Consider the following 22168-nt stretch of genomic DNA (forward strand, 5'->3'; position numbering starts at 1 on the left):
GTATTTAGAATGGTCTCATTTGGATTACTTCTACTGTTATCAATTTAGATTTTAAATGTTATGATTAAAGCAGCTCCATTTTGTGTTTTGTTTTGTTGCTGCGGGACCATTCATATCTTTAAATCAATAAGGCCAGTACTGGGTTAAAGGCCAAAACATCAAAAATAAACACTCTGATGGATAGATAAACAGGGTAATACTAGAATAATAATAATAGAATGGTACTGAATGAAATTCTATGAAATTCCAATGCAATTTTGATTGGTATTTGAGTGGGTGAGAAATAAGAGATGGAATATGTCAATACCACCCTCAACAGTCACGAAATAGCCCCCAGTTGATGGACAGTGACGAAACATTGTAAGACAGACAAAAGTGATTAGAGTGGAATTACCAGAGTAATTTACAGCGTGTATTTCTAGAAGCTCTCAAGGCCTGTCAACGCTGCTAAAAGTGACACAACATGTCCAGAATGCTATGGTGTTGAATAGCTAGAGGGCTATTGAACAGTTGAATATACATTTGTAGTGTGAGAAAGGACAAGAGTTCATTGTAAAATGAGAGAAAGTGAATTATTGCCTTGCACTGGTGCTCATGAGGACACCTGCTGACAGTTTAAAAGATCATGAGATGGAACTGCAGCGATTAAATTATACTGTTATTGAAAGCCAAACGCTGTGAATAAGTTATGCAATCTGTCTGTCTGTATCCATTTGTCTATCTCTCTGTGTCAGTCACTGGCTGTCTCTCTCTGTCTCAATTTCTCTCTGTGGTACTGTAGATAAATGTAGGAATATAGCATATACTTTATGTGTGTTGCTGTTTGTGTATGTGGGTGCCAATCTAATTCTTCACACCGTCCAGTTCAAAACTTCCAATTGTGACTTATTCTAACTTAAATGTGATACAAATTGAATTACTGTAAATTAATAGTTTACTTGTATCTTGTGTTTTTTTTTTTATCTAATTGCTCTTTAGATATTTGAATTTACAATTGGCATCAGCCCTGCACATGTGACAAAGACACTGAACATGCAGGTTTCTGTGCCTGAACGAGCAGCGGAAATGCAGTACACAAGCTAAAGGAGTAATGTGCTATATGTATATAATTACTGCACATTTACACACATAATACAGATGAAGCAGGCCTCTCCAGAAGCTGAGTCAGGTCAGCCTCAGGCATCATGATAAGGAGAAACGCCTGCAGCAGCAGGTTGTAATCATGACACACTGACAAACAATGGGAAGCGCTATTGTGACAAACTTGTTGAATATCTGCTATGTCATCCAAACAGTTTCTAACCTTGTATACCTGCCTCAGAAACTCCTTTATGACAGCAGCATAAATCCAGTAACCATAGCCAAAACACAAGGCAAACCAACACACACACAAATTATATTACAATATTTTACTGCCAAATATTGCAGAAATACTGTGAATGTTATTTTCTTACATTTTCAATTGGTGGCTAACTGTTCAAACATCCAAAATGTGTGATCATGTGTAAATGACTTGCATGCACATTTGTGTGTCAATGTTAAAGTCCACTAACACATGTCTCATGACGTTCCACACATGTGGAAAGGTAGTGTCTCATGATTTCTGTTGGACTTTGACCAAACACACGAGTGGGAAAACTAATGAGAAACACGCTCTGAGGTGCATGCATGCGTGTGTATGTGTGTGCGTGGTGATCTCCGTTCTCAGAAACAGACTCAGATCACACACACAACGTGAGTGGACCCCTTCTTTATCAGTGTTTGGGTTCAAAATGAACGAAAAGGAAGAGGCAGGGGTAGAAGACAGGGCGATATAGGACAAAAATAGATATTGTTTAACTAATGGTTAAATATTACATGTGGAGGTTACTATTTCAGGTCACACTAAAGGGACATTTCAGAATTCATGGGGGGGTAAGTTTTAAAGGTCTCTGAAGAATCATGGTCTTGAATGTTTCTGCATAATGCAGAATTTAATTGGAATATTATTTTTGTACATCTAGTAAAAACATACTTTGGGTCCAAATAAAAGCACGACGATGGGCTGACTAAAATCACAATTGTCTGAACCCTCATTAGTTGGTCAAGATCTAGGTCAGGTGGAGTTTTCAAAATGTTTGCTTTGGGGTGTCTGATGCTAATAAGAGAAATGTTAAAATAAGTCATTGACCCGGCTCATCAAAACAGTTTTCCAATTCCATTAACTCAACAAAGTGCAGCTCACTCAGTAAGTCGACAAGAAGCAACCATTTGAGAATGCTTATATTTGCCAATCATCAGTTCTGTTTGTACAGTACAATAAAGTATATATGGTAGCAGCACAGTATCAGCCATGCAGCATACGTCACTGTAGCAACTGGATATTAAATATGATACCCTGTACAAATGAACATGGCAGTTTTGTAGCCTTTTATCAAACCATCATCTCAGCTGACGTGTGAACATTGTCAAACCAGGCATGGTGCAACCATAGCTCTCTTCTTTGAAACTGTAATGTTTGATTGAAAGAGCCACTGACCTGCTTTACTTTATTTGTTGCTTGTACTTCTGTATAAACTAGTCTGGCCAAATAACAAAAAAATGTAATTGCCGGCCAGACAAGCAATCACACCTGTAACCCAGTGGTGGATCATGGATGAAGTGTTCAGATCAATTACATCGGTAAAAGTAGCAATACTACAGTGCAAAACAAAGATCTATTATAAGAAGTCCTGAATTCAAGTTAAAGTATGTATCTACAAAATGTACTTAAAGTATCAAAAGTAAAAGTAGTCATTATGCAGCAGACTGGCCTCTGCCAGTGTTATATTATGAGTGATATTATTAGATTATTATCACTGATATATTAACATGCAAGCAGAATTTCAGTGTAGTTGGTTGAGGAAATTTAACAGATTCTATCTGGGCTACTGTTGGGTAATTTAATTTACACTACTCACAAAAAGTTAGGGATATTCAGCTTTCACATGAAGTCGATTCACATTGAGCAGAAATGAGGAATGAGATGAAGAAATTACCATTGCATGCTTCTACTTAAATGCCCTACTTTCATGATATAATATCACTGTAGCATGAACTTTTTACATTTTCCATAAATGTCACCCGAAAGACAAATATCCCTAACTTTTTGTGAGTAGTGTTTATAACTGCATTCCTGTAGATTTTCAAAATCTGAATCTATAAAGTAACTTCAAACTATAGCTGTCATACACAGTTGTGGTATAAAAAGAACAATATTTCCATCTGAAATCTAGTGGACTGGAAATATAAAGTGGAATAAAATGGCAGATTTTCAAAGAACGTCTTGCACCCCTGAAGGCCCATGGACCTCACCTGTCGAACAACTGTCCCAACTTGTCTTCTCTGCGACACCCTGAGAGCGTTGACTAAATCCTGCCACCTAGCGGCTTTATTTTGACATAACTTACTACAGATGCATTCTCGGTGGAGGGTAATGGTCGTTTTCTTGTTGAAATCAAACCTTTTGATTATATTGGCAGGAAAAAGAGATTGACTCATTTCAGCCACAGTATGTCCAAACAGGCATGACCATGACGTTTTATTGATATTGTTTGCACCGTGCGCTGCATTCCTGCCTCCTCGTAAACTGCCCCTGTAACTGTCGGAAACGGTATTTGTGTCATTGATCGTGGACTTCAAAACATTAGTAAGTAAAAACTTTACGTAGAACAGGTTGTTTTTTGGTGGCTGATTTGTTTAAGGTTGCTGCTTTACGCTCTTTGGCTAACTGATGTTTAAATAAAAAAATCGTTTGACAAATTAAGTGATTACATGCGTTACTTTCATCATCAGTTTAAACTGGACTTCCATTTTACTGACCTCCTTAACAGCACATTTGGCAATATAATTTTACAAGCGAATTAGCTGTATTTGCCACTTTGCCAGCTGATGTGTGTAAAGTGTCCATTATTACAATATCACTAATGACTATGAAGGCAGCATTGTGTCACATGACCAGTGCACAGCTGAGGGATGCTGAAGTAGGCTTGCCCGTTGCTAGCCTGTTAGCCGCGTTAGCTGCGTCTAGTAATCCTGGCAGGAGCAGCCGTTTCTTTTCACCTTTCCAAGCAGAATCCCCCGAGGGAGATATTCTACTCGAAATGGAGAGGATGCAGCGCATGTGGTCGTCTTATGTGTCCCCTCAAATCGTCAGCTTTTGGTTAGATGTCAATGTCATAGTTTGTAGCTAGGGCTGTCCAGTTAGCTCAGCTAGCCTCTGTCTGGTTAACGCAGGGCCAAGGCCAAGGCCAAGCGAGAAAAGGGAGGCCGTCGGGTGAGTACATTTACGCTAATGTCTTGTTTTTTCACCTTGTTTACCAACTTTTCTATATGCCAACATCATATATCAGCTCGTTAGTTGACAGTCGTTGAGCTACTTTACATGGTTTTTCTTATATTGAGATATATTCTGCCTATATTTGTTGGCGGCTGTACATTAACGATACTGTATCAATCATGTACACATCGGCCAAAATGAACTGTGACATTTAAACTGTTAATCATTGAATGAAAATAGGCAATGCAGATTTACAGTGATCACGCAGTCTGACAGTTCGATGTTTTATTATCTCTGATTATCCCCGACTTCAAAAATGCGTGAAATCGCATTGACAGTAACCGAGTTTGGTTATTTTGCCTTATGTTACGGGGCTTTAAATACATCAGAATGTGTCCATACATATGTAGTATTATCATGCTTCTTTTTCAATGAAAATGTTCAATAGTTTACTGGTGACAGTTTCAGTTTGGGGGGAGGGTAGGGGTACACAGTTTAATCCTGAAACGACCACATGAAAACATTTTTTTTCTCTGCACAGCAATGTGCTGCATTCTGTATCTGCTTGCCAACACAGTTTATTGAAGCCATATCACCATTATTTAATGAAAGGTACCAATTGCTTCTATTGAGTAAAATACTTTAAATATAGAATCCACCATCCATCTCTGTAATTACAAGCTGGTGTCTTGTGTGTGTTTTATACACATTTTCCTGCTGTGACATCTTGATTTTAACAATTTCCTGTGGGGCTCAACCAGAACTTGGCCTTACAGCACGCCTTTTGTACTGAGGGACCCATTTGGTAAAATGGGCATTTTGTGCTTTGCTTCGAGACTTTTTGAAGGTTGCGTGTCTTGTTTCCAGCAAACAATTCTCCCAGCTTTTTTGAGACCCAGAGCTGGAACTTTGTCAGTGTCAATATGGCACCACTCAGACGTATAAAGAATCTTATGAGGGGCTTGCAAGAATGGCATGGTGTTGTACGTATATTGTCATTTCAAGTCACCCATACTTTGTCTCCTGTTCTCAAATCCACCAGGTGTTTGCTCTGTAGGTGGACAGAGGGGGAGAGGAGTTGGACATCAGGTTTTGGATCTTCTTTTGAAGTCGCCTCCACCATCACCATCGTCATTGTCACCCTCAGCTGAGCCATGTCTTCGCCAGGGTGCTGCCACCTACCCGGCTCCCTTTGTGATTACTCCGGGAACGCCGAATCTGATGCCTCCAAGGATTCGGAGGAGTCTGATTCTACCACACAGGCCCAGTACATTGCCAAGGTTACCGCTAAAGATGGCCGCCCACTCTCCACCGTTGTCAAAGCGGTGAGCTTGCAGAGGTAAGAGGGGGAGGAACTCACATGGGGCCCTAATGAATATACTGTAATTACACAGTACTTTGGTTGATCATCACATTGTTGTCCTCTCTACTTTGCTCCACAGTGATGTGGGCATGTGTCGGATTTGTCATGAGGGAGCTGGAGGGGAGACGCTGCTCTCACCCTGCGACTGCACTGGTACGCTGGGCAAAGTGCACAAGAGCTGCTTGGAGAAGTGGCTGTCCTCCTCCAACACCAGCTACTGTGAACTCTGCCACACAGAATTCACTATTGAACGACGACCACAACCACTCACACAGGTTAGAGGGTTTCTTACTGCAAGGATGAATGCTTGTGTTGTCTTTTTTGTTTGTACAAAAAGAGGTGGAAATGAGCAAGACTAAAATGTCTAAAGCAAGGGAGACTGTTCTTTTCTTTGGCCTTGTAAGGAAAGTATTTTGTAAGTGTCTCTGAGATTAATTTCATGCCATGTAGAGTGTGTGCAAATTTGCTCATATTGATGAGATGGTTGCCTGACCTTGTAGTAAGGGCTCATTTATGCAGGAAACTCACATCTTTTTAATTGTCTTTAACTTGTCAGAATTTAGTTGTAATAGTTATTGCAAACTAAGATGCGTCAAAGTAACACTTCATTTTGCTCCTGCTCAGTGGCTGAAGGACCCAGGTCCTCGCAGTGAGAAGCGCACCCTGCTGTGCGACATGGCCTGCTTCCTTCTCATCACGCCCCTGGCAGCCATCTCCGGCTGGCTGTGTCTGAGGGGAGCCCAGGACCACCTGCAACTGAAGAGCAGGCTCGAGGCTGTTGGCCTCATCGCCCTCACCATCGCCCTCTTCACCATCTACATCCTCTGGACGCTGGTAACAAATGCTTTACATACATACAGAGGAGTGATTGTTTTTCTCTCTTGCATCATGCCTACAAGTTGGTTTTAACAAATGCAAACTGGCACAGACACAATAGAAAGATAGTCAAACCTACAGATTTATGTTCTGCTGTTGAGTATGTTACTGTTTTACTGTCCCAATATGACCTTGAATACCACTTCAAAAGGGTAGAGAGACGTGAGGACATGTGCAACTTGATACTCTTTGGCACAGAGCACTCATTTGTCTGAAAGTTGTCCAGATAGTTCATACGTAGCGCATACATTTATAACTCATCAGGAATAATAAGAATAAGCTGGCTTTTTCTTTTAAATAAGAATAAGCTGGTTTTCCTTAACTGGATTATATTCTTTAAAAATAGGATGTATTGTGAATCTGAAACCTAATCCTTTAATCTTCAGCATAAGAAGAATCATAAGAAAGGACAATTAAAGATTAGATTTAGCTCTCAGCTTGTGAGTGGCCTGCCGTGCAACAGTTGCAGCTTCAGTCAGCATGTCGTTCCTGTCCTGCGTCCGTACTACTCTGTCTCAAGTATCACGGTGTCAGTTGTATTGATGTCTGTCTCCTCCCCCGTTGTCACCTCCCGTCTCGCCACCCCCTCCTCCCGCTCTCCTTCTATTCAATCTCAGGTGTCGTTTCGGTATCACTGTCAGTTGTACTCGGAGTGGCGGAGGACCAATCAGAAAGTGCGCCTGCTCATGCCCGACATGAAAGGGGCGCACACCACCCAACGCTCTGTGCCGACCAAGTCGACCAAGAAAATGACTGACGAGACCATCGTATGAGTGCAGAGTGGTGCCAAGAGGAATATTTCAAATAAGCACTCTCTAAAAAAAACAAAATTAATCATATTAATGAACTTTTGCACTTCATAAGGACCATACTGAGAGGAGACGGCTACTTTCTCCTTCTGTTTTCTTTTATTGAAGCACTTGATGTAAACTACTACGGTATTGGCTGACCACAAATGTGGTTTTGGGAAAGAACTCATTCCGGAGTCACAGTTGATGTTGAAACACAGAGTTGTTGCCGGACAGACAGCGCTGGGATGTGAATGACTGAACACATGGACGTTGGACTAACCAGCCCAACTGTATGTCCGTGACACAAACTTATGAAATACTAAGACACAAGCTAATGTAGCAGGATATAACGGATTCAGCATGCTACTACAGTATAATATGAAACATATTCACTACCTATAATTCCCCCATGCCCCTTCACAATGTATTTAGTTTTTGAACAGTGGGCAGCCAATAGCCCGGCAGAGGATAATAACCTAAAAAACATGATTGACAAAGTCTATCTGTGAATATTCTTTCTGGACAAGTAGAGGGCGACAGTCGCTCATACCAACGTTCTTGTCTATAATCTGAACCCTTTTTAAAGTTTCCTGGGAAAGCTTTGAAAGAAAATCAAATCCTTGTCCTGTTTAGAAAACAGCTAAGGCATCACATATTTATCACACTTGTCACGGGGTCAGTGGAGATTGTAGTATATGGGATAACGCTAACTGCAGCTGTTAAACGGCAGTGCAGTGATGTATAAGGAAATAGTATTGAAGGTGGAAAAGTGTTTACATTCTAATTGGATGACGTCTCTACTATTGTCATAAAAGTGAATTAGCAAACAGCCCTGCTCCACTTGTAAATGCACCATTCATGAATTGAGCTGCCTAGCGATGACCAGCAGTCATCCTACATCACAAGAAATGCAATTTTAAATAGCAGAGATACAGTGTTCTGAATAGTGACGTTACAGACTTTTTGTCTTACATGAAAACACACAGCTGTATCAGAGCAGGCTGGTACTCAAAGTAAAGGTGCAAAAGAGAAATGTGTTCTGAGATGTCAATCAATGTATGCAGCGTATGCTAAACAAAGTATTTTGTGTTCTTGTAGTCTTCCTGCTGCATCCCCTGGGAAAGTTGGGTTATTGTGCAATAAAACATGAGGGACTCCTGGACTAAATCAATGTGAAATGTGAATTGTTTTCGCTATTTCGGCTTCTAACGATCTTTATCTTTGAAAATATATCTAAAGATCGATCACTGTGGGGTACGTGAGATGTCGTGATCTTGTTGTCTAAATTGTTTTTCCATTTAATATATTTGTGCTGCAAGAACTAACATTCCCACTATGACATTTACCAAAGTACTGTACTCACTTCAGTATTTCCATTTTAATATACTTTATACTCCTACTCCACTACATTTCAGAGGGAAAGGCCACTTCAGTTATTTTACAGCAATAGTAACTAGTTACTTTTCAGATTAAAAACAGAAGTTTATAAAATACAATACTTTGTAATACATACATACATTGCTGGTTTCCAATCGGTTTTGGCTGCCGACACCTTACCAAAAATTGACAATATGGAGCCCCTTGTTGCGCTTATGAGTTGTTACAAGCTCCACCAAAGAATGATTTCTACTTGAAGCTTCTCAGATGTGGCTTCTCAAATTTGTGTTGCACAACATTTCTTCTTTCCTCTCACAACTCCCTGACTTATCTTTGGAGGGGCCTGACCCCTAGTTTGGGAACCACTGGACCTAAAGAGATTATATTATCTGAATATAAAGTAGATAAAATTAGCTCTACCTTGACCCAAAACAACAGTAAAATGCTGTTTATGTGTTGACACTTTAACAATAATCACAATAACAGTTGGCATCACAAGGTGGTCCAGGCATGAGGTCACTGTGCAGGTACAGTATGTTATTTTGCGTATGTGATGTTAAAACAAAAAGAGGACACTGCAACATAATATTGTAAAATTTAATTTCATGGCATTAATATAATGTATGTGAGCAGACAAGCTATCAAAATGAAAAACAAACAAAAAAAAGAATATATTTTACACAAAATGAAACAAGCATCAGCAGCGTCACAACCACTTTTGAGATGATGACTGAACGAGGGGGAGGAAAGCCCAAAAACAGGACTGCTGGTACGACTGAAACAGGCAGGATTCAAACCCAGTCCTCCAGCGTGTGGCAATAACCGTCTACCAGGGAGAAGCCGAGGCCTTCAGGGTCTCAGGAAAAGCTGTTCTGCTACACTATCAGGGGTAACTGTGGTAGCTACTTAACGGGGTACCATCAGTCCTGTTTTTTGCAGGATGTAGGATGTAGCAGATTGTACCTGGGTCAGATTACAATTTGAAATCAATTCTAACACCTCTTTCTGGGATTGATCGTTTGTGGCATAACAGAGCTGACTCCACTGATCGAAAAAGTGCAGATTCAGACATAATTGCACCCCAGGCGGATGGAAGCACACCAACACTGTATTTCAATTAATAATCGACCCAGCTGAGTAAGGAACAGTTGCCATGGGTTACAGGTTCTGACAGCATTGCAGTTTGCTCCCCCTCTGGCCGTCCGTGGTTGGTGGCACGCTGATGTCAACCACGTTGTTTCCTGGGGACTCGTCATGGGCAGACCGCTCTGCGATCTGTTTCTGCGAGACAATGCGGTAGATTTCTGTTTTTGAAAAGATGAAACAAAAACAGATCAGACACTTTACCCTGAAATTTGTTGTTTTGGGTGAAACACTGAAACAGCCTGGTTGATGTGGGGGCAACCCGCAATGACACTGAAACCCAGGGGTGAAAACAGGGCTGAGATATTTATAAATTGATACTTCAGTTATGATTTTACACAAGACGGATCAAAAGGCAAATTAAATTAACTTCCTACAGGTAGAGGAAGTTCCACAAGCAAAGTTCAAAAGTTTAGTTACTGTTTTTTTTGCAGTTGCAAATAATTTGTCTTTGTTAATACCAGCAGACTTTAATTGTATGCTCTCAGTTCTTCACGTAAAGGTTTAGTGCCTGAACACACGTCTTACAGCTTGTATGTTTTTTCAGCTTAGAATCACATAGTAATGGTGTGTTATTAGACCAGGCTTTGGGAATGATTGTGCTGTTTGAGAAGTTATGTTGACATTTTATAAGTACTTTGATTTGTTATTGTTCAAGTACAATAATATCAACGGTGTAGCTCTGACGTCCCACCTCTGTTCACCAGCATACCTGTGAGGATATTCTTGAAGGCTTCTTCAACATTTGTTGAGTCCAAGGCTGAAGTTTCTATGAATGACAGATTGTTCTTCTCTGAGGGGTAAGAAAGAAAACATGAATTTAACAGCAACAGAAGCTTACTATTTGTTAGAAACACCCAAACAAATATGTTAATGGCAGAAAAGGCAGGAAGAGAACCAAGTATTATACACAACACAATATGCAAATCCACAAAATAAACTCCCATGCTCCAATATTTTTACATTATTATATAATTATTTCTTTCTGTAAGTTGCAGTACCTGCGAAGGCCCTGGCCTCGTCTGTGGGCACGGCCCTGAGGTGGCGCAGGTCGCTCTTGTTGCCAACCAGCATGATGACAATGTTGTTGTCGGCGTGGTCCCTCAGCTCCTTCAGCCAGCGCTCCACATTCTCATAGGTCAGGTGTTTGGCTATGTCATACACTAAAAGCGCCCCCACCGCTCCTCTGTAGTATCTGTAGTAACAACACATTTCACTAGTGATGACAGGAAGCGTCAGGGTGTCTGCAGGTCCATAAAAAGTCTGTTTTTCTTTGGTTTAGCCTTAAAAATCATTCTAAGAAGTCCAGTTATTAGAGGCTATCTGTTGCTTCCACACTGACTAATCCAGAGTATGCAGTAGTTAGTATAATCTACATTCTGCCTACTAAACTAAACATTGTTGGATGACATGTTATCATATTAACAACCAGGTTCCCGGTGTCTCATTCAGCCAACATGCATTTTTAAAGATGTTCACTTGAAGAAGACTCATATTCTACTATATTTTGTTTTTAACTCTGTCTTTAAACCAATTCTGTGAGATAAAATGTATAAGGTATAAAGTTTGCTTTCTAAAACCTGCAGATACTATTACTTTACATTGTACATGTTTGACATTTATCAGATGCACTATCCAGAGCATTGAGAGGACTGTCTGGGATTCTGCATCTAACTCAAGAAGATTTAACCCACTAGCTCAGGTCTTGTTGGGCAGTACATGGGTACTCATGGCTACTCATTGATCTAAAGTGCCATCTACCTATTTAACTAAATGTTGCAGACCATATCCAAAAGTTTGTTTCTAGTCTGAAAGATAAAGTGTCAGTTGCAAGTGCACAGCTGAAGTATTTCCCCACACGGAGGGGTTTCAGGTGACAGGCAGGACAGAAACGGACTCACGCCGAGGTGATGGCTCTGTAGCGCTCCTGTCCCGCTGTGTCCCAGATCTGAGCCTTTATCGTCTTGCCGTCCACCTGAATGCTGCGCGTGGCGAACTCCACCCCGATAGTGCTCTTACTCTCTAGGTTGAACTCATTTCGTGTGAACCGAGAGAGCAGGTTGCTCTTCCCTACGCCTGAGTCCCCGATTAACACAACTGTGGAGGGAAAGAGGAGGAGAGAGGGAAGATGAGACAAGTGTGTTTGTATACTGAAGGAGAGATATGGGATGGGCCGTATATATTAATAGATCCAGGAAATGTTGATATTGCATAAAACAGTGCCTCTAAACACTGGTTTCAACAGAACCCCCCTGGGTTCTTCATGTGTGATTTATGGGATATGAAAGTGTAACAAATACATACAAGGCTTGAGTCAATACATAACCTTAGTGTTACAACTCAGTAGGTTTTCATTTTAAATTCATTACAGCTCTTAACTTAATGAAAAGTTTTTTTCTGATCCATTTCAAGTAGCTTCTCAGCAGCATTTATCAAAAAGACAAAGGCATGGTTTTACAATATATATATATGTATACATTGTTTAACAGACACAACAAGTGTTATGAATTGTTTGATGATCTCACTGATAATTAACCAAATGAACAACCAGTCTTTTTAGTTGAACTATTCTGCATTTCCAGCCTGTTCTGGGTGTCGCTGTAGACAACCACTCGCGTCTGTTAGTGGCCAGCCGCCCAAGACCATGAAGAGGTACGGTTGTTTCATTCATGCCATCGCAAACCCATCATATAACCCAAACAAGAATTAAAGCCTTGAAGCGCCTGAAGGATTATCCACTAAACACAGAGGCGCTGTAGTCGGCAAAGATGCTTCTCTGCAGAACCACTAAACGGCTAAATAATGGAGTATGGGGAAGGATTTTAAGAGCCATTTTTTCACTGAGCAAAATATGCTCAACTGAGTAAATGAGGGCTCTGCTTTTCACAGTGCATCTTTAAAAGACTGTATAAGTTTGACCTTTCAAATCAAGAGTTTAGTCCGGCCAAAACACTGTGAGGGTGGTGATGTTCAGTAAATGAACTGCTGAAATCTCCCTAACAGCAGCTTTAACCTGATGTCAGTTTTGTTTACCAAACCTCATTTAACACTTTCTTTCTACCCCAGAGATTCAAGAGCCATCTATAAAAAGAACTATAAGGATGTGACTCCAACACTGTGAGTATAATGGGACTATGATATTGAAAACATTGGAGAGAGAGAGAACTATAACTACAAAGTCCCTGTAAGGTGCCAGCATCCACAGTATAAAGTGTCAACGTGGTGTGATTATTGTCTTCTTGTCTGAAGTTGAGATAAATGACACGTCAGAGGAAAGTGATTGATATGGACCATGGACCAGGTCTGAGCTGGTGGCTGAGGAGGCTGCTGTTCACAGCACAGCAGCAGAGGTGGAGCCCCTTTTCTCTCTCCCTCGACAAAAGGAAATAGAGCCGAACTTTGTCCCTGTCGACATCGCGCTGGTCCGGGCTGCAGGAAGCTGATAACAGGCTTCATCAAAACCTGAATCGACAGTTTCAGGCCGCCTTGCCCTTCCTGTTTCGGCCGGGTACACAGACGATGGCTCGGGCAGAGAGAGAGACAGAGAGGGAGGGAGAGAGAGAGGGAGAGCCCTCGCCTCCGGCAGATGCCCTATTCATCCCACAGAGGATACTTTGTTACATCTAAATGGCCCTTTGGCTTCTACAGGCCCAGGATGTTAATGTGGCCACAGGAGCTGATAGCACGATCAAAGGAAGGCATTCTGGATCCAACCGAGCACTGAGGATAAACACGGACCCAAGTCTGGCACCGCTTCAGTCTCGGTGACAACTGATCAGGCCTATTGATGGTCCCAATGACGCTGATACACAAAAGTTACGAGTTGCAGCATTTTTCAGTGAGAGCTGGCTGAGTAACAACCCTCCTCTGGGGATGAAGCCTATCGATCAGGAGGGGTAGAGGCTAACAGGCCTTTCATCAACCTCATGAGGTGGAATGAGTAGAAAAACATCAAATATCATTCAATAAATGAGGAAAGTGCTCACTCAAACCACCAATCCTGCTCTAAGAGTTGATGAAAGTTTAATACAAAGGCTGAGCAGCGGATAGGGTGTTGCATCCTATACCTATAAATATAGCTGCAGGCGTTGTAATGTTACAATGACAGCATTATGTTGAAATAACACCAAGCGATTATCATCCGGGCAGTTTTCTCAGAAAAGCATTAGTCTGTTCTCTTGGAATATGCAGATATCTGGTCAGCGACAATGACACAATAAGAGATTTACAGGAATGTATACAGCTTCGTCGGTGAGAGCCTGTGTAAAGGGGGAATGCAGTCATCTTTTTTTCTTTTCTTTTTTTTTTTGTTTTACCTTTGAACAAGAAATCGTATTCGTCGTCTCGGTTCCCCATTCTAGACGAGGCCGCTCCAACGCTTGTCTCCGGAAGAGGATGTGTGAAAAGTATGGGTATGAATTGTCGTTATATGCCAGAAAAAAAGGTGGAAAAGGTTTGTGCTGAGAGAGTCTCTGCGCCAGTTTTGGCTGTCAAGGCGAGCTGGCTGCAGAAGGGGAGAGCTCCCAACTCTGCAGAGGGAGGGGAGGAGTCCCTGCACTTCAAATACCTTCCTCAGGGGGGCGCTCTTTACTGGCATGCCAGCAGATAGCGTTCAGCTGGAGCCCACAGTCAAGACGCACACTGTCATTTGATTCTGAATGAAAACAGTAACAGGGTCATGCCACAAAGGATGATCACATCATTTAAGTTCAGTTTTATTTCACATGTAAAATAATAGTATTGACAAAGCATTTAATGACTGACATTGTACGGTGTGTGTAAAATAATACATAGGTTATTATATACATTGATACAAAGGTTACCTCCGTTTTTATCAGGCAGTAAACTCAAGGCCAACAGTGAATCTCCACCTACTGAATTATGTCAAGAAACCATATTTTAGAGGTAAATAATAGTCAAATAGAAAATGTTATGTTGGGGATATTTTGTACTAGAGCTGTCTTCAAGACTGGAAATAAATGGAAAATTCAAATCATGGTGCAAGTTGCATTTAAGTTATGGGGGTACGTACAATTGCATGAAAGAAAATGAAATAAATGGTCTCATTATAAAAACCAATATGTACCTGAACTTTATATAGTAGATACTAACTAAAAAGTGCATGGGTTTTGCACTTTTGGCATAGTCCGTTTTTAGTTTTTTATGTCATTGTTTGTTGTAGGTTGTTTTTATCGTTCTTTTGTCTTTAAGTACTGAAGCCCAGAACGGCCGTGCTTGCAATTATCAATTATATTTTTATTAATAATAATAATAATAATAATAATAATAACAGTAATTCTCTAACAGAAAGACACAATGTAACTTCTGTCTGTGTTAGACCTTGATTGACGTATAGTCTGATGCGTTGATCAATACATTGATTTGACATTTTCAGCTTAAATCAGTTGCTACAGTTGTCAAGATGCCATCTATGCATGCTGCCATGGCACTCCTGATCTCTGATAAACATTATAAGTAGGATAATACAATGAAACAACCTTTTACATTACATAACCTACATAACCCTAAATTAAAAATTCTAGAGCCTTTTGAATGAGAGACGATTCAGTTACAGCTGCAGCTTCATTATTTATGGATAAAGGCTTTGTATCATTATGAAAGCCCAAAGTGTATATTCTTTTTAGGGTGGATTTCTCCTTTAAAGTCGTGCTGACAGCTGGCCCCGCCCCAGCCCACCAGCTCTGCTCCTATTGGTCGAGCGGAAGGTCAGCTGCTGCACCAAGGATGCACGTGCTGCTCCGCGCATTTGAAGATCAAGATGGCAGCCTCCGTGTGTCGGTGCTACGAGGTTAGACACTCATTCATGTCCTTCATTGCAGCTCTTAAGTCTCCAACAGATCATTTGGTGAAGGGAATAAACACACACGGCTTTGTAATTAATCTTTTCGTGTCCAGTTTTGTGGAGGGGATTTTTAGGGTGTTTTATATGCAGCTAGAGCGCGAGATGTCCGTTAGGAAAAGGCCTTGTTGCATCAGACGCCCGGCAGGGTCCTCAATGTTCTTGTTTACTTATCAACGTCTAAAATACTATATTGTGTTGTGCTTGTAGGTGGAAAGATGTTTGTGTGTGGGCTTAAAACTCGTAACATTTGGTCGGAAAGTGAGCCTTTCAGACTCCTACATGGACCAGGGTACTGACACACATCGTGTCAGTGACTAGTCGTTATAAAAAATAACAGGTGTAACAGGTTTAATAATGGTGGTATAATCTCTTGTCTTTATTAATACCAGTGTTACACTAAATTCCGTGTCCCATCAGATTGTGTGACCTGACTAGACAGTTCAGCTATCTTGTCAGTGCAAATGGTTTTATCTTAGTTAATCACATACTTTATCGTAACTGCTGTTGCCAAACATGGTGCCTATATAGTATTTAGATAGGGTCTCACATTTTGATTGTGTGATTATGGTGAACTTAAATCTGAGACACTAGAGGATCGGCTACTTGAAAAAGATCAAAGGGTCAACCAAATAGCATCAGGTTAGGTGTCAGTGCTTTATATACAGATACTGCTGTAACCATTGCTAAATACTGGAGGGCCACCATTTTAGGTAACACATTACCAGTGACAACATAAGGGAAATTCATTATAAGGGATTTTGAATTACAGCCACAGAAATGTTACCACCCAATTTAATCTACTACCCATGGAGATACAGTGCATGCTGTTGAAACAAAAGTTACATTTAACCTGGCGAAGGTGTCTAACATTACTAACCTGTTAAATATAACCTGGTTTTAGCCAAGACACATAGATGGACCCCCCACCCTGCAAACGACCAAAACAGATAGTAAATGGTTTTCTGACAAGTAGCATATCACAACTACATGACTCCTGCTTTGCCTGTCATTTTCCTATTTTATATCCTTGCTCATTATTGCGGTGGCACGACTCATTAGTATCCCATTAACCACCTGTCACTCATTCTCCATCCACTGCAGTGTTGGCAGAGTCGATGTTTGTTACTGACAGTGACTTTCTTTCCATTGCAGCTGGTTGGCAGACGGGCCCTGGCCCTCTGCTCCCGGCCTCTGGTCTCCTCGGTGTGGAGAGGAGATGGCTATGGGTTACATGGGAGCCCAGCTGCAGCTGTGCAGGTACACACTTGACAGCTCCCATTCACCTTTAAATGACACATTGTCGACTACATCAAAGAAAAATGATCAGTTCTTTGTGTAAGAATTAATTTAAGTTAGGAAATTGAATTGGTTGTATTTATCTGACTGCTTTGTCCCATTTTCATAATATTCTTCTCTCATGCTACATAGTAAAAGGACTGTGGTTTATTCCTTCAATTTCACAGGCAGATAAAGACAGATATGTGAACGCTCTTATCTATGCGTCTGTCTGTCCAGCTAAAGTCCGTCTTTCTGTTTGTCTCATTAGGTACGATATTCCTCAGGACGTAAAGGTTTCCTGGGAGAGTTTGTGGATGGCCTGCGTCAGGAGTTCAATAAGAATCAGGAGATGAAAGACAACATAAAGAAGTTCAGAGAAGAGGCCAAGAGACTTGAGGAGTCTGACGCTCTCCAACAAGCCCGAAAGAAATATGTAAGAGCATTATTTGGTTTGTAGCCTCAATGATTTTATATCAAACAGTGTCTCTTTGAGTCATGATAGCTTTTTTTTTGTAACATGTATTTTTTTATTTTCTTCATCAGAAATCTATAGAGGCTGAGACAGTGAAGACTTCAGAGGTATTCAAGAAGACCTTTGGCTCTCTGTCAGAGACCGTCAAGGAGGTAAGGTATCAGCCCTTCCTCTGGTTTACCAATAAAACAGTCCTACTACTACTATGTGGGAGATTCAGATTAGTCTAATTAAAACCGTTGAACCTGCATGTGTGAACATACTGACTATTTTTTGGGGCATTTTTTGCCTTTAATTGATAGAGATAGAGAGGAAAGGTGGGAGACAGGGAGGGGGGGGTGACATGCAGCAAAGGGCCCTGGGCCAGAATCCCGGGCCGCTGCGGCAAGGACTCAGCCTTTGCACATTGGACGCCCGCTCTACCAAGTGAGCTACAGGGCGCCTCAACATACTGCCTGTTGACTCAAAATTGATACATATAGTCTCGCCAGTTATTATGTCTGTGATGGATAGTTCTAGTTTGTCTGAGTCCTCTTGGTTTCTGGAAAAAGTGACATACTGTATATTTAACCATATTGACTGACTTATTGCATCTGTCTATATGTGTTTGTGTGTGTGTGCACGTATTGGCATTCTGGCCATAGGGTCTTGAGGAGGTGAGTCGTACTGACATCGGGAAGAAGTTCAAGGAAGGTGTGGAGGAGGCAGCCAGGACAGCCATGCACTCCGCTGAGTCTGTCTCCAAAGGAGGAGAAAAACTGGGCAAAAGCGGCGCATTCAAGGCCATCTCACAGGTCAGAAAAGAAAACATAACATCCAGAAGTTTCTAAGGATTCACCCTCACAATCACAGCATCATCTTCATCTTTTCATTGTTGTTGTTACCCAGCTACCTACTGAAATTCATGGTTTGATACTTCTGCTGTTCATGGGCCATAATTCTTGCAGTACAAATTAAACCACCATTTGCATAGGTCAATATGATCATGTGAAGGAAACATAATTGCAGGAGTAGAGTCGACCTTTCGCTTAAGCCTGTTTGAGCATATGCTTCTCTACTTGCAATGTAACTGTTTCCAGAGAAATTATAATTAACTGAGAAACCACAGTGATCTCAAACAGTGGATGTCGGAGGGTCCTCTAGTTCTTGCCGGCCACATTAGCCTGATTAGCATCGTCAAACAGTCAACAATTTATACACTACCAAAGCATTCGGGTAAATCTTACTGTTGTATTTTGAGTTACTGTACTGAATGTTTCAGTATAAATACAAGTGCTGTTACTCCAGATACTCCAGTTCTAATAAAACTGTGTGTCATCTCTGTAGGGTGTTGAGACCATGAAGAAGGAGATAGATGTCGGTGACGCCGGCCCTTACAGAGCTCCCTCTCAGCTGAGGAAGAGAAGTGACTTCTCCTCCAAAGGAGCTGACAGTGACTCCAGAGTGTTCGAGGCGAATGAGTGAGTAACTGTTGGAACTCCAACCTTTCCTCTCTCTCACCCCCCTCTTCTGCAATGATATATATTCACTTTGGACAGTTCCCTATTAATCCTTAACCATGCTTGTTGTAAACATCTGTAATGATGGCTTTCCTTGTGTTTTGTGATGCAGAGATGCTATGGGTGTCGTTCTCCACAAGGATTCAAAGTGGTTCCAGCAGTGGAAGGACTTCAAGGACAATAATGTTGTTTTTAATAGTAAGTAAATCCTCCGGGTTTATTAGCTTAGATACTGTGGAATTAGTGTTATATAATAGATCACCAGTAGTTTGCACATGTGTAATTTCCTTTAAAGGCAGCAGGTGGCACCAGATTCTTCAGAGTGGATTGCATAACAAATTAATACAGTCAAGGTGTCAAGTGTTTATCCTGACAGAGGCCCACTGGTGCAGGTTTTTATCCCCCATTATGACTGCAAAACACTCATATTTCTTTGTCAAACAATCTATCCTCACCACAGTTTTCCCCTCTTGTTTCCTACAGGGTTCTTTGATATGAAGATGAAATATGATGAAAGTGACAATGCCCTCATCAGAGCGTCCAGAGCTGTGACTGACAGAGTCACTGATTTCCTAGGTAATGAGCCATCATAGTTGATACAGCGGGTTTTATAGATGAATGTGGATATTGGAAAAGTATAGCCGTAAGATATGAACTTATATCTGTTAAAGCCCATTCGTAGTGCTGAATGATCTCTTTGTTGTTGCTGCTGTTGAGGTTGGTGTTTGTTTTCCAGGTGGTCTTTTCTCTAAGACAGAAATGTCCGAGGTGCTGACAGAGATCGTGAAGGCAGACCCCACCTTTGACAAAGACTCTTTTCTCAAACAGTGTGAGAAAGACATTATCCCTAACATACTGGAGGTAAACAGACTCTTCCAGCTTCTTCTACTCTCTGTTTGTCCTTGATGCTGGCTGCTCTCCTCTTTGCTCAATACCTGAGGGTATTCCACTAAGGAGGCTAAGAAAAGACTTGAAGGTCCTGCTTCATTAAATGTGATTTTTTATTTATTTATTTATTTTTAGGTCAGATGTAGTAAATTTGTGAATTTGTGACTTCTCCTTCTCCTGAATTAATAAAGTCAGACAAGCTGTCAGGTTTTAAAAGCAAACTGAGCAGCAAAAGACTTAATTCAAATTATTGCAGAACAAGAGCTGACAAGAGGTTTGTGAAAATTACGAGCTTATAATAATGAAAAAAGGATGGCGTTGAATGTAGTTCCATGAAATTAAGATCTGCTGTAATTTAGGCTACGAGCCAAGACCTTACCATGTGGCTGTTTGGTAAAATGGTGTCTGTTTACGTTTTTGTAACTGCCTCTGACAAGGTTTGAAAGAAGCATAAGTTATTATATTATTGTTGTTGTTGTTGTTGTTGTTGTTGTTATTGTTATTATTATTATCATTATTATGGTGACTTATTGGTGACTTGTGAAATACCCCTCTGTTGTAAGCAATCATCAGTAACACAGTGTCACTGTCCTTTCTGCAGGCTATGATCCGTGGAGAGCTGGATGTATTAAAAGACTGGTGCTATGAAGCTGTAAGTTCAATGCTTTTATACTTAATCAGCTCTACATAAATACACCATAGAAGGTGAAAGTATTTGTATTTCACCACCATCTCCCTATATCCTTAAACATATTGTAACACAATTACTGAGGATAAGCGCTGCCAGGGAACATGGTGTTGCACTTTCCATGTCTGTCTGTCAAGGCTTTGATGAGTTTACAAACAGGCATAATCACCTGTTCAGAAATAGAAACCTTCACAAACAAAGAATTACTATGTTACAGTATGTGTGAAGCATCATTTTCATGCCAAATGTGTGTTTACTTGTATCTGTCCTCAGACGTACAGTCAGCTGGCTCACCCCATCCAGCAGGCCAGAGCGCTGGGGCTGCTCTTCCAGTCCAAAATACTTGACATTGATAACATAGATGTAAGTGCTTTAAGACATGCACATACATACAAGTGTTATACCGTACTGTGTTTTCCAAAAGTACAATTTTCTGCTATCTTTTCTTCACTTGTGTGTGTTCTTCTCATTTAATCTGTTTGTTCGTTGTCTCTCCCTGTGTTGTAGCTAGCGATGGGTAAGATGATGGACCAGGGCCCAGTGCTGATCATCACCTTCCAGGCTCAGGTCGTCATGGTGATCCGCAGCCCCAAAGGAGACATTGTGGAAGGAGATCCGGTGAGTAAACTCATAATTACTGCACCAGCATAGTGAACCTGATATAATCAAGAGTCATTTCAAGGAAGTAAACAACTCAAATGGCTGAAATTCGATCAGCACCCTATCACACGTGACCCATTCACATCTGTCTTTCTTTGATGTAGCAATAGGACTCTGGCTTGTTTTACTTCACGCAACTAATACACAGTAATACAGTGATAAATATCTCATGTGAGCGTTGACATATTGCATCCAGTCTGTCTAACAAGGTGCATCACACATCCTCATCACAAGCCAAATCCAAAAGATGTTTAATGAGTTATTGTCGTCCACTGCTCTTGTTCTGAAATTTGAACTTAAGCCTAGAAGAGCCCTCCACCCTCTCCATACTTTCTTGTCGGGCCTGACCCTCTGCTCTTCTCCTCCCTCAACAGGGGAAGGTGATGAGGATGATGTATGTTTGGGCGTTGTGTCGTGACCAGGAGGAGCTGAACCCCAACGCAGCCTGGAGACTCCTGGACATCTCCGCCTCCAGCACTGAGCAGGCCCTCTAGGGGGAGGAGGGGGAGGAACACAGGGGAAAAGGTGGATGTGGGACACACAAACTGTGAAGAAGGGCAGAAGATACAAGGATGTGCCTGGAACACCTGCACGTACCGACTCACACATATACACATTAACATCTGAGTGCAGAGTGCACCCATGCTCCTGTGTTATGCCAGAGACTTTATTTGCACACACTCACATTTCCAATCGCTACCCAGAGGATTTACGTGCACATATACGTATTCGTCCACTCTACGGTGCGGAAATATACATGAACATAGAGATGAACTACCGGTGTATGATATATCCATAGAAAACTGTGCGTCCACCAATATGTGTGTGTGTAGTGTCTTGCACTGGTTAGCTCAGTGTTTGGGTTTCCAGGTGGAGTTTGAATATTTACAGACATTTTGGATGGAAGGATGGAACCAACTTTTTCACCAACTGGCTAAAAGGAGATCCTGTGCCATTTCCCTCATTGTTTCAT

General features: G+C 41.2%; 3 protein-coding genes across 4 annotated transcripts; 2 read left to right on the plus strand and 1 right to left on the minus strand.

Moving 5' to 3' along the window:
- Positions 1–4045: 4045 nt before the first annotated feature.
- Positions 4046–8494, plus strand: LOC139296561 (E3 ubiquitin-protein ligase MARCHF2-like). Its single transcript, XM_070918999.1, has 5 exons — positions 4046–4294; positions 5340–5636; positions 5740–5935; positions 6285–6494; positions 7154–8494. Exons 2-5 carry the CDS (start codon positions 5452–5454, stop codon positions 7307–7309), a joined length of 747 nt encoding a protein of 248 aa, XP_070775100.1. The 5' UTR covers positions 4046–4294; positions 5340–5451; the 3' UTR covers positions 7310–8494.
- An 825-nt stretch (positions 8495–9319) lies between these two features.
- On the minus strand, positions 9320–14314 carry LOC139296871 (ras-related protein Rab-11B). The gene is made up of 5 exons (XM_070919431.1): positions 14164–14314; positions 11749–11944; positions 10849–11042; positions 10560–10640; positions 9320–10008 (listed from the first exon to the last, which is right to left on the minus strand). The coding sequence occupies exons 1-5, from the start codon at positions 14201–14203 to the stop codon at positions 9863–9865; spliced, it is 657 nt and encodes a 218-aa protein (XP_070775532.1). The 5' UTR covers positions 14204–14314; the 3' UTR covers positions 9320–9862.
- A 1312-nt stretch (positions 14315–15626) lies between these two features.
- LOC139296934 (mitochondrial import inner membrane translocase subunit TIM44-like) lies at positions 15627–21689 on the plus strand. 2 transcript variants are annotated; one of them, XM_070919505.1, is made up of 13 exons: positions 15627–15713; positions 16863–16967; positions 17257–17421; positions 17532–17612; positions 18105–18254; positions 18787–18920; positions 19072–19157; positions 19443–19535; positions 19696–19820; positions 20449–20499; positions 20809–20898; positions 21043–21153; positions 21570–21689. In XM_070919505.1, the coding sequence occupies exons 1-13, from the start codon at positions 15627–15629 to the stop codon at positions 21687–21689; spliced, it is 1398 nt and encodes a 465-aa protein (XP_070775606.1). The 2 variants fall into 2 exon arrangements, with proteins under 2 accessions (XP_070775606.1, XP_070775607.1); XM_070919506.1 differs by having other exon boundaries at positions 15627–15656.
- Positions 21690–22168: the final 479 nt, after the last annotated feature.

The sequence above is a fragment of the Enoplosus armatus genome, chromosome 14 (genome assembly GCF_043641665.1).
Source record: "Enoplosus armatus isolate fEnoArm2 chromosome 14, fEnoArm2.hap1, whole genome shotgun sequence".
Classification (NCBI taxonomy): Eukaryota; Metazoa; Chordata; class Actinopteri; order Centrarchiformes; family Enoplosidae; genus Enoplosus; species Enoplosus armatus.

Coding starts and splice junctions, on each gene's coding strand:
- LOC139296561 (XM_070918999.1), top strand. CDS start 5,452: ATGTCTTCGCCAGGGTGCTGCCACCTACCCGGCTCCCTTTGTGATTAC. Junction 5,936..6,284: donor GACCACAACCACTCACACAG/GTTAGAGGGTTT, acceptor GCTCCTGCTCAG/TGGCTGAAGGACCCAGGTCC. Junction 6,495..7,153: donor TCTACATCCTCTGGACGCTG/GTAACAAATGCT, acceptor ATTCAATCTCAG/GTGTCGTTTCGGTATCACTG.
- LOC139296871 (XM_070919431.1), bottom strand. CDS start 14,203: ATGGGGAACCGAGACGACGAATACGATTTCTTGTTCAAAG. Junction 11,945..14,163: donor ATACGATTTCTTGTTCAAAG/GTAAAACAAAAA, acceptor TTCCCTCCACAG/TTGTGTTAATCGGGGACTCA. Junction 10,641..10,848: donor CGAGGCCAGGGCCTTCGCAG/GTACTGCAACTT, acceptor CTTACCCCTCAG/AGAAGAACAATCTGTCATTC.
- LOC139296934 (XM_070919505.1), top strand. CDS start 15,627: ATGGCAGCCTCCGTGTGTCGGTGCTACGAGGTTAGACACTCATTCATG. Junction 16,968..17,256: donor GCCCAGCTGCAGCTGTGCAG/GTACACACTTGA, acceptor TTGTCTCATTAG/GTACGATATTCCTCAGGACG. Junction 19,536..19,695: donor CAGAGTCACTGATTTCCTAG/GTAATGAGCCAT, acceptor TTTGTTTTCCAG/GTGGTCTTTTCTCTAAGACA.